The sequence below is a fragment of the Rhinolophus ferrumequinum genome, chromosome 6 (genome assembly GCF_004115265.2).
Source record: "Rhinolophus ferrumequinum isolate MPI-CBG mRhiFer1 chromosome 6, mRhiFer1_v1.p, whole genome shotgun sequence".
NCBI classification, from domain to species: Eukaryota; Metazoa; Chordata; class Mammalia; order Chiroptera; family Rhinolophidae; genus Rhinolophus; species Rhinolophus ferrumequinum.
In genome coordinates, this window is record NC_046289.1 from 38,676,359 (window position 1) to 38,688,395 (window position 12,037).

Consider the following 12,037-nt stretch of genomic DNA (forward strand, 5'->3'; position numbering starts at 1 on the left):
CAATTTTTCTCTCCCCTTCGGCCTTGAGTTCTAAAACCGATCAGAAAACATAGAGGCAGTTTGTGGAGCCTCCTCTCCTGTGCAATCTCCTGAAAATGGTCTCACTTGGCTAGTTGGATACTGAGACTGGATTAGCATTTATATACCATGGTAGAGGAGGAGGGTTGCCTCTGAGGGAACTGCTGTGCTAAAGATATGACTGTTGAGAAAATGACCCAATCTCTAAAATTCTGTGCCTTTAATTATAAAAAGAAAGGTTAGAAGTCATCTTAAGGCTTTGAAATGCCATTTCAAACAGTTTTGTGTTTTCTTTTAAAATATTCCAAGATAATTCTTGCCAATGCATCATATATTTTGTACCCTAAGCAAATACAAACTAAAGGCATATTCTTTTCCTATGAAGGTATCGGTATCTCATCACCAACCTTGTCACATACAAACCTACTGCATTCGACAAGGGAGACAAGAAATAGTCAAGGTCAGTGTATCAGGCAGGGTTGGCAGGAGACAAACACCCTATCAGTTATTTAAACATCAAGAATTTAAAATAAAGAACTGTTAACCAACTACTGGAGGACTAAAGAAGCAAGAAAGGGACATTAAAGTATCCTAGCAAGAAGTAGTTATCACTCCTAGGACTGGGGAAACAAAGGGAAGAGTGGGGATTGTTACAAGTTAGAAACTTGGAGAAGGGATCCCCCAGGGCTAGGACCCAGATCTTTTAGGTAGGAGTGCTGCTCAGCTGGTGCTAGTACCTCTGAAGGAGTGTCATAAGGCTGGTTCTAGATATGAGGAAAAATTATAAACTAAAACTGCTGTAACTTGGGCCAACTGCCAGGGTGTAGGTCAATGTTGCAGAAACATAGACCAGGAAAAGGAAGCAAACTGTTAAGAGGAAGTTCCTTCTTCTTCCTCCAGCCTTCCAGTCTCAATCTAGCAATTCCTACTGGCCTGATATAGTGTGAACTAGCACAAGACATATGTGGTTTGCAAAGTCCCACCCTCAGTATCACAAAGCACAGTAGAAGAGCATGTTTGCAGCTGAGAAAATAGCCTTTGAGAAAGATTTGGAGGATGATTTACAGTCTGTCCTTGTGGCAATACTACAGAATATAGGGTCCTTCCCCAGGGGACCTGACCTCCCCTTCAATCAGAGGTTCCCTGTCTATGGATTGGTTTAGATCTGGAAACTGGGTGAAAGGTCACAACTCTCCACTGTTGTGACTCTTGTCATGTTTCTGGCTCTAGACTTGGAAGTTTTCCTTATATGCAGTTCACGTTGCATTCGGTAGGCCACCCATCCATTTTATTACTAGGTACATTGTAATCCATTAGCCATCACCAAAGATCCCTGCAGGCCAAAACATTCTCTTTTGCCCTCCACTGCACATTATGGAACATATACCCACAGTGACTCCTGTAATTATGTGTTGCCACTGGACTTCACGTCGGGAACTCTACCCTAATGGTAGCATCTCCCACCATCATAAATAGCCTATAGAAGACAGGCACCAGAGATTTTCAAGGATATCAATCTCCTCTCAGTAATATTTCTCAGTGCCTTCATGGAAAGAGTGTCTTCTGTGCCCTCTTGAAAGATGCTAGGGGGATGGGTATGGAAGTTGCACATAATAAATCCAGTCCAATATTCCTATCTTCCTAAGCCTCTAGATTCCTTCCTCATTATGTGAGGAAAGTTCTAGCATCTCAATCTTACTAAATGTAGGCCACCTCTGAGTCCAAGTTTCAGTCAACCAAGTATGAGTTTAACACTTTAGATTCCGAATTTCTTGAGAATAGACCCAGATCAATAAATTTGATCCGATCTAGTACTATATTCTATCCTCCTTGGCCTACCCTACTTACAATCCATTCTTAACACATGTTCCCTAAATTTGTAATGATACAATTTGCAAAATTTTGCAATTGTTTTAGAGGCTATTTCCAACCAGGTCAGATTTTTGTCACTAATAGAGGTACACCTTAAGTGTAGACACCCTTGCAAAGCAACTGCCCTGGGTGAGGTTATTACAAAATTTTTAAGCAAGGGAAGGCTAGTGTTCTCAGGCATGGAAAGCAGGCTGCTCCCACCAAAAAGGGAGGCTCAGAGTGACGGGTTTCGAGATTGTCAGCTTTGTCCAAGTCTATTTAGACGTTCCCAAGTGGAGTCTCAGGGCTCCACTTCTTTCCAATCAATGTACTAAATGAGACATCGAGGCTGTGTAATTCTAGTACCAGCACAATTAAAGCTCTGATCAATTTTCAGCTCTGTGGCTACATGAAATAAAGTGCTTCAGAACCATGGAAACTCTCTGATTCTCTAAGACTTGATCTGAGAGTTAAAAGACTTGAGCTTGTCATTTTCTTTCTGTAAGTGCTCCAGTGATCTCAGAAGCAACCATGCCACCATCCCTTACTTCCTATAGCCATCATTACTACATAATGGTCAAGTGCTTTCGCCACTTGGTCCCTTAAGGCACTTGCTTCAGAAATCATTTTATCACAATCAACCAAAGGTAGTGATTTGATTAACTGTGATGCCAATGCATGCCACGGATTGCTAGCATCATATTTCCCATTTGCAAGGAGCTGAAGAAACGACCAAACCAATCCCCAAATTCTATCTTTGAGAGTCCCCAACCATCGCCCCCGGATTTCATTCTTAGTAACAATTTCTTTCTCCTATCCTTGTCATTCCAGTCAGGAGACCAAAACCACACCAATTATTTTAATAGAGATAATTTAATATAAAAAATGTTAATCAGATGTTAAAGAACTGAGAAGGCAAAAGGGGGACACTGAGTATCAAAAAAGTAGTAACACTAGGAAGCAACTATCACTACTAGGACAAGGAAAGAGAGTCACTACAACTTAGAAATTTGAAGGAAGGATCCCCGTCAGAGCTGGGACTAAGATCTGAGGAAAGGGTATTAATGTCTTTGAAGGGGTGCAATGAAGCTGGTTCTAAGAGAGTGGAAAACCATAAACTCGGACCAACTATTAATGCCAGAGTGAGGCACTCTCGCTGTATTCAGACAGATAAAAAGAATCAAACAGGAAGCAGCAAGTTCTTTTGTCCTCCTCTAGTTTTCCACTATCCCTCCCCTATTGGCAAAGCCTCATGGGCAGCCAGCTAGCATAGAAATGTGGTTTGGAGCCTCTGCCCCAGATTCACAAAGCAGAAACCACCACACAATTACACAGAAATACCATACTGCCAGTGGCATGATTCTTTGCTATTGCTATTGGGACCCCAATAATCAGATGTTCCTGTTCTTTCTCCACTCCCACACAGTACAGCTAGACAAGGAAAACAGTGGCAAGAGCAATGGGAGAGAAACTTGGAACAGTACTTAGGTAAGAACCATGAGAGCAAAGACAGATGACCAATAGGGATTATATTTTGGGAGGTTAAAACAAAATTACACGAGGGAAGAGCATAGTGGATTAACGGAATTACTTTCTGCCTGGGTTACAATTAGAAAGTTGCTTTCATGAGATCCATGAGAGCTAGATGACTTTCACTGTTTCTACTCAATGAATCTGTGACCTCGGCTTAGGTTAGCAAACAAACACTAGTAAAAAGTTTATTTACATGGGCAAAGCTAACCCAGACAGAGCGAATAGTTGAGTTAGGCTCAAGACGACTGATCAGACCCAAATCAGGATGGAAGAAGCTGGCACTGACTGACACGGTCTTCTGCCCTCAACAGTGCTTAGCCCAGACTTCCAAAAGTTCTGTAATTACGTAGGCTTCCACTCTTGTAAAAGCCATACCTAAATGGAACGGTTAGGCAATCATTAAGTTTTCAAACCAAGTCTTAAACCGGGCTGAGCCCGGATTTGAACATAGGTCTGTTTGATACCCATGTCTGTCGCTTCCCCACTAGAAACATGAGGTTCCTGACCACCTTTCACACACAGAGATGCTCCCGTCATTATCAATACAGCCTTCACTCATTTTCCTCTTCCCACTACCAAAGATAGGTATCTAAGCTATCTAATTAGTTGGCCTATTGAAAATTAAAATTTAAGGATATAATGCAATTATCAACTAGTGACCTATTATTTTCCTTAGTGGAGAAAAATAACATTTCTTTAAGAGAATAACACTAACATTACAGTTATCTAACCTGTGTTAAGACTGCTTTTCTCACTTGGACAACAGCTTCCTAATTCCAATCACAAACTTTCCTGAATAACAAGAGCAATAAAACCTGATGTGTCAAGCATAACAAATTGTGTAAAATTGGTCTTTATCTTTCCCCCACCTACAAACAAGCAGTTCTCTGTTCTACTGCTTACAGTGTGACGAGTAGTGTAAAAATGTTAAAACTTAGTTCCTAGAGTTGGCTTATATTTAAAGAAAATAACAAGGCCTTATGGCCTTTCTTTAAAGTAATCACCACATATATGTGGTCAAAGAGTATTTTTAAACTCAGTTTACGCAGCTTGCTCTATTCACTAACATGTCTCCTCGGCCCTTCTGCTCATATTGTATTCTCTGAAATACCTTCTATACACACTTTACTCCGTTTATCTTTCAAAATCTATACCTTCTATTGTATTCTCTGAAATACCTACTATACACACTTTACTCCATTTAGCTTTCAAAATCTAGCTCATGTCTCCTCCATGGGTGGACAAGGTAAGACAGTTTTTAACTAGTTGTATTTATAAGGCTTCTCTAAACATGACGCAATGGAGTTCAGTTACAAATTATGCTGAAAGAGCTGAAGCCAAGTACTGAGTTCAGAAGTACAACAATCAACCTTCTGTACTGTCCATGTCCCTGCACCGTCCCGCAGGTGACGGGGCACTCTGAGCACACAGTAGGCCTCAATCCGGGTCAGAAGAAGCCCGTTGGACAAGCACTCTATTCCAACACCCAGAGCAGGCCCTTACTGGATGCTTTATTACCCAGAAACAAAGCTGGGTAAAATACTTCAATCCGACACCCCCTCCGTATGCCCACAGGGACTGCGACAGGGCGGTAATACGCGGCACTGATGCAGGTGCGGTGTCTACCTAGTTTTCCTCGCGCAGCCAGTTGAAGCCCTCGGCTCCGGCTCCCCGCCATTCCCAGGCGCTCCAGCCTGCAGCTCCGATGCCCCTGCTCCTCACTGCGACCCCACTCCCCGGCTGTCCGCGCCTCAGTCCCTTGCCCCTCGCCCTGAGGCACTTACCATCCCAACACCAGGCCGGTGGTCACGATGAAGCAGGTAAAGACCACCGCGATGTAGAACAGCGGCGAGTACTCATAGAGGGTCACTAGAAACACCGCAGCCATCAGGGTCTCCGACACTGCAGCCCAGCTGGGCTCCAGCCGCCCATCCCAGTCCAGCCCCTGAGCCGGGGTAAAAGCCACTACGGTGCCCCGCAGTGGCCAAACTTCATAGATCCGCACTCGCCTGGTGTTATTGTAAACTGGACGTCGGGGCAGCCTCCCGCGATGCAGGAGCCGGCGTGCCAATCACGACGTCGCCAGCAGGGCTCGCCCCGCCCCTCCTGCTCCCGTCCCGAGCTATTGGCTTCACGGAGGGGCGGGGCCCGGGCTTGCACCGCCTCGACTCAGGGGATTGGTAGTCAGCGAGCGTCTTCTCCGTCCGTCTGTCCTAGCGGTTCCCGCTTTCATGCGGTAAATTCTAAGTAGATATTGGGGTCAACTGCGTCCAAGACTCAGGTAAGGTTTTCTGATGCCAGAGGGAAGATTCACAGTCCGAAATCCACGTCACAGAGCCTAAATCCTGAAATCCTGCATATCAGATCGGAGGCAAATTTGGGAGGAGAAGGAAGGGCGGCCTCTTGGATTCTATAAAGTGAAATAAGGCCATACCTGCTCTTGTTTTATCTAGGAAACTTACAATTAGGCACTGTACGAAACACCAAAAGGAGTCTCACAAGGCAGTTTATACGAGCCTAGTCGGACTTTTCAGGTTGGATTTAATGATAGAAGAGAATTAGCGTATGGATGTGCTCACAGAAATAAATCAAATGTCTTTACTATCTCCTTTTTTCTCCTCCCCCTACACCCCTCAAATTAAATTGATATTTGAATTTTTTGGTGTTAATTTTCACGTTAATAATTTAAAACATGTATCATGTGTATGTTTGTGTCTTTATATATACTGTTTTCTTTTAAACCGAGCAGAAACTTAAGTACAAGAACGCGAAATGCTCACCCCTTTCTCTTCATTCCCGCTCGGTCAGCTCCATCAAGTTTGCATCCCTGGATGTCTCACACTTCCAGACTTCCACTGACATCTCATTGGTTTGCGATTAGTCCTAAAGCGACACCTAGCTACCACCGAGATGGGGAAATGTAGTCTTTTATTCTGAGCAGCAACATCCCTGCTACTAATGGGCGAGAGGGACAAAGGACCTCGGGATGGATAACTAGTGGTCCCTCCACACTCCCAAACCACCAATAAAATTAGTGCTGGAGGAAGATGAGCTAATTTTGTTCTATGGCTTCACATATCCCTTGGCAAATAACCATGTCTTGCGAATTCTTTGGAGTAGTGTGCTGTGTGAGAAGCATGAACCAACATAATTTTTAGTGGCTGCACAAATGATTTGTGAAAGTATATCGTTTATTTAATCAGCCCTCAGTTGTCGGACAATTTTTTATTGTAAATAACACTGCAATGAACATTCTTAAACTAAATCGTTTCTTTGGGATAAATACCTAAAGGTGGAACTTTCCATACAAAAAGTATGTACATTTTAAGCCTTTGGAGAAACACTGCTCTCCAGAAATGTACCAATTTACACTCCCATTCTTTCATCCTCAGTTTTGACATCATTTGATAGCATCCCTTAACAAAAATCTTGGCCAATATGAAAGGCAATTTTCTTACAATAAAGAATTTTCATAATGAAAACAAAAATGTAGGAGTTCCAAGTAGTATATTAAACATGCCTATAATTTTGCTCTGTTCCAAAACTCCACTAAAACTACAGTAAAGTGATTTTAAAAATAAATCAATAAAGACAAGAACAGGAAGTAAAATAATAGCAGCAACATATTGGAAGATGGAACACAGATGAACAAAGATAATTCACTAACCAGACCATGAAAGCCAAATCCCAAACCAGCGGTGGGGAAAACTGAGACCCACCCTGATTTACACTGAAGAACTCGGAAAAAGAACAGGAACTACCACAAATTTAATTCTAGCCCTTATTTCCCACTTTGATATCTGCTACCACCATTGAAACCTGTCACTTTACTTCCAACATAGATTCTTTTAAACACATATCTTATTTCACTCCACCACTGAAAATCCTTGATTGCCTTGATATATACGCTTGACATGAAGTCCCAAGTTCCTTATTTGGCATACCCACCTCTACATGACCTGACTCCCACTCACCTTTTACTTATTCAGAAACTGTTTCTTGAGTGTCAGATATGTTCCAGACACTGTAGAAGGCATTAGGGATACATTAATAAGCCAGAAATGACATACCTCTGTTCTCCTGGAGTTTGTCATCTAATGGAAAAGCCAAAGAATCTTGGGCAAAATATAAAATCAAAATTATGATAAATGCTATTAAAAGAGGTACATGGAGCATACAATGGGGGAATGGAGAAATATAAGGAAGACCAGGGAAGGATTTCCTGAAGAATGGATGATGATCCGAGAGCTGATGGAGAGAGGTTTACCATGCAAAGGGACATGCGGGGAGAAAGAGCATTTAGGACAGAAGCTACAGCACGTGCAGAGGCTCCGAGCTGGGAGAAATCATAGCATACCTGAGAAAAGGAAGGGCCAGTGTTACTAAAACATGGAGAGTGAAGAAGAGCATGCTATGAGATGAAAATGGAGAGAGGTGAGTCCCAGACCATATAGGAGTCTTGCCATTTTAACTACTCAACTTTATCCTAAGAGCAATGAGAAGCTATGGGTATGATTGAAGAAGGGGAGTGTTATGGACTGATTGTGTACCCCAAAATTTACATGTTGAAACTCTAACTCCCAATGTGTTTGTATTTGGATACGGGACTTTTAAGTGAAGTCAAAAGGGTGGGATCCTAATTCAATAGGACTGATGTCCTTATTAAAAAAAAAGAGAAAGAAAAGGAAGAGACATTACTCTCTGTGCCTATGCACACAAAGAAAAGGCCATGTGAGGACACAGTGATAGGTGGCTGTCTGCAAACCAAGGAACATGTTGGCACCCTGATTTGGACTTCCAGCCTCCAGATCTGTGAGAAAATTATTTTGTTCTAGCCTCCCAGTTTGTGCTATTCTATTATGGCAACCCAGGGAGACTAATACAGGGAGTGACATTCTGTTTGCATTTTGAATCAGTCACTTTGGCTATTGTGTAGAAAACTCACTGGAAGGAAGCTGGGATGGATGAGTAAACATGGGGATATCAATTAATAGAGTCTTACAAAATTCCAGGCAAGAAATATTGGCAACTGATCAGGGTAGTGATGAAGACTTGCAGTAAAATGGATTATTTGTTGGAAATTATTTTGACTGTGAGTGACAAAAATTAATAACAGTATCTTATTTGAGATAGTTTATTTTCCTCTCAAGTGAAAGTCCAGAGGTAGGCAACGCAGGACTGATACAGTGCTCCACACTGCAAGGGACCCTGGCTTCTATGTTGCTCCACCATGTGTAGGCCCATTTCCTAAAGTCGTGTTGTGGTCCAAGATGCCTGCTGCAGCTCCAGCCATCATGTCCATATTCCTGCTAGGAGGAGGGAGGAAAGAGAGGAAAAATAAGACACCACTTCAATTTAAGGAAACCCTGAGGATATAGCACACATTCCCTTGGCCAAAACTCAGCCTCATGTTCACATTGAACCAGAACGGAGGCTGGAACATAGTCTTTGTTCAGAGTGGCCATGTGCCCGGCTAAAACTAGAGAGTTCTATTACTTACAGAAGGAGAAACCAGAGTTTGAAGGAGAATTAGGAGTCTCTGTCATAGGAGAGGTATAGTGGACCTAATGATGGGTTGGACATGGGGCATGAGAGAGAGGCAGGAGTTGGTTTCTGGCTTCGTCTACCAGATGAATGGATGTAGCTGTCATTCACTGAAATTAGTTCCTAAATCTCCAATCTCTCACCACTCATTCCTGTTCCCCTTCCCTCATCCCTTCTCCCTCCCCTATAAATACTAATCATAGACCTACTGAATTACCAATCTTCTAAAATGCATTAAAGATGGATGCAGGTAGGTAAGGCCTGAAGTTCATACCATTTGAAGGACCCGTTCTAAGAGAGTGAACACAAAATTACAAATACAAATTAAATAATAGGGCTTAGAAGGGGCCCATGCCAATGAGGGGGCCCAGAATGTAACTTGCATTCACTTTAGTGTGCTTTAAGCCTCACCTTTGTCACCAAAAACAAAATTGTAAGATACCCTGGGTCGTTAGGTGCCTCCTGATTTCAGAGAAGTTAAAATTGGGGGTTGGGAGGAATGAATCTTAAAATCAGTGAAATAAGCTGTTTGTAGATTTCCGAACTGGCCATTGTATTAGGGTTCTCCAGAGAGGGTGGGGGGAAAAAGAGATTGGATGAGAGAGTTTGATTTATTGTGAGGAATTGGTTCCCATGATAATGGAGGCTGAGAAGTCCCACAGTCTCCCATCTCCAAGCTGGAGATCCATGAAGGTGGTGGTGTAATTCCAGTTCAAGTCTAAAGGCCTGACAATGCGGGGAGTCAATAGCGTGGATCGCAGTCCAAGGGCATGAGAAGACCAATGTTCCAGCTGAATAGGCAGGAAGAAGAAGGCGGGGGTGGGGTGGGGGTGGGGGGACAAATTCCACTTTCCTCTGCCTTTTGTTCTATTCAGGCCCTTATTGGATAGGCCGATGCCCACCCACATGGAGGGCAATCTGTTTTGCCAAGGGCACTGATTCAATGCTAATCTCATCCAGAAATACCCTCACAGACACACTCTAGATAATTTAACCTGAACACCCCATGGAAAAGTTGACACAAAACTGATCATCACAGCTAGGTGCATATGTTCTTCCCTACACCTGGAAAGCCCTTTCCTCCTCCTTCTCCTGGCAAACTGCTAGTTATCCTTAAGACTCAGCTCTCAAGCTCCCTTCTCCAGAAACCTTCCTGGACGCTTTCAAACCCTTGGGGAGATGCCTCTCCCATAGCACCCACTGTGGATCTATATGGAGCCCTCTGACCCTGGTGAAAACATCTGCTCACTAGCCTGCTGGGTCCCCAGCTCCCTAAGTTCAGTAATGGCACCTAGTTGATGTGTGTGCCAACAGTACCTAACATGTCTTGTTCTACAGGTGTTTATGGAAGGAACGGAGGGAAGGAAGGGAGGGAGTTCTCCATAAAATAACTTGGCAGCACAAAATATCTATATAAGTCTCAGATGAACAGAAAGAATGGTTTTTCTTTGTTATCTATAGCTGATTTTGTTTTGCTCTTGAATCCTCACCCCACTGAGTGGTAAAAGAGAAAAAAAGAGACAGGACAATGGGAACTTAAGTGTGTCAAATTAAAAGTATCTCTTCCAGTTTAACTGCCCGTTTGGGCAGCTGGTCTCTTTCAGGAAAATTCTTCCTTTCTCTTCTCACTCCTCCCTGTTCTCTTGCTTCTCTCTGATACCATCTGTACTGGGTATTCACATGATCTCATAGTAGGGTTGGGAAAACGAGTCCTCAATAAGGTAAAGCAGGTTTCATCTGGCGTTTTATGTCACTGGCTGGCAACCACTCCTGAAATCCAGGGTTCTAGTCATTTACCTCTGGTTATAAAGTCCTCATGCACTATGACCTCTTAGCTCCACTGGTTCACCATACTGCTCACCATCTCCAATGTTACTTCCTGAGGGAATGTACGAATATGTTGTTTTTCCCATGTGTCACCTGCAGGCCACTGAGAACCAGCTGTTATCTCAGGATACCAAACAAGGCCACCTCTGCCATTGAACTCTATTGTTCCTGAGTCACGTTCAGAGGAGTAGAGCCAAATGCAAGGCCTCTCCTCCTTTCTTAAAGGAGTGGACTACCAATTCCTATTTCTTCGGGTTCTCCAATACCACATCCATTTGGGTGCTTTAACCTTTTTGCTGTGACAGTCATCTATAGGTGAATGATATCTCCATGCCGCTGACTGTGGCATTCGACTTTACCCCACGAGCTCAGTGTTCCAGAAAGGAAGTTTAGGAAAGCAGATGTACATTTTTCTATATTTTTGTGTTTTTCAAGAATGAATAATAATAGGAAAATTTTTATACAGTAATCATTTATTTTAATAAAATATAGCACCTTAACTGTATTTACTTAAAAATATAAATACTGTAATTATTTTCTGTGGATTTCTGACACATTTTGGAGAACAAACTTGAAATCAACGCAGTGAAAAGGTCAATACAAACCCTCCCTGCTCACCCCTCCCCCATTCTGAGACTTCAGCCAAAACGGGTTGGGTATGACTGCCTGCTGCATTTACTCAAGCCCTGTCTCCATCCCAGCCTTTACCAGACCAGCACGGAAAGGCTTTCCCTCCTTCCCACTCAGCAGGCACTTTCCTTATGTCATAGTCTCTGTTTTCTCTACCATATGGTATCTACTAAATGCCACTTGTAATTTTGTCAACGTCTAGGATTTGAAATGGTAATGGGGCTTTAAAATTTTATAAAACCTTTCTCTCATAGTAACGTCTGGCTTTTTCGAGACTACTGTGTTTCTTGGGACTCAAAAATCTTCTTTTGGTAGTTAAAGATGCTGTTTTTGTTGTGCTTTCCCAACATCACAGCTCTATTTCTCCTTTGAGGCTGATAGATGCTTCTGGCCAACCAAGGAGAGGGCTTCATAAGAGAAATGCAAGCATCATTACTATGTTTTCAAAATTTATTACCTCCATTATATGTTTTTCTTGGAGCTGCCAACCCTTTCGTTCATTTTATATGACCTCTATAGCCCAGATTATTTCCTATAAGGGCAAATTTATTTCTGTTTTGGAGACACCAATAGGAACATAATAACTTTGAGTTTCAAATTTTGAGGCAGTCACTCACTGCACGACAGAAATGAA

At 42.7% G+C, this 12,037-nt stretch overlaps 1 protein-coding gene across 2 annotated transcripts in view; it reads right to left on the reverse strand.

Annotated features, from left to right (window-relative positions):
* Window positions 1-6,226, reverse strand: part of CGRRF1 (cell growth regulator with ring finger domain 1) — a 32,182-nt gene extending 25,956 nt beyond the window's left edge. The window contains exon 1 of one of the 2 annotated variants that reach the window (XM_033109584.1): window positions 6,183-6,226. In XM_033109584.1, coding sequence (XP_032965475.1) covers window positions 6,183-6,196 — 14 coding nt within the window. In that variant the 5' untranslated portion in view covers window positions 6,197-6,226. Of the gene's footprint in view, window positions 1-5,186; window positions 5,411-6,182 lie in introns of those variants that run through there. The other variant, XM_033109583.1, reaches the window with a different exon arrangement.
* Between the last annotated feature and the right edge of the window lie 5,811 nt (window positions 6,227-12,037).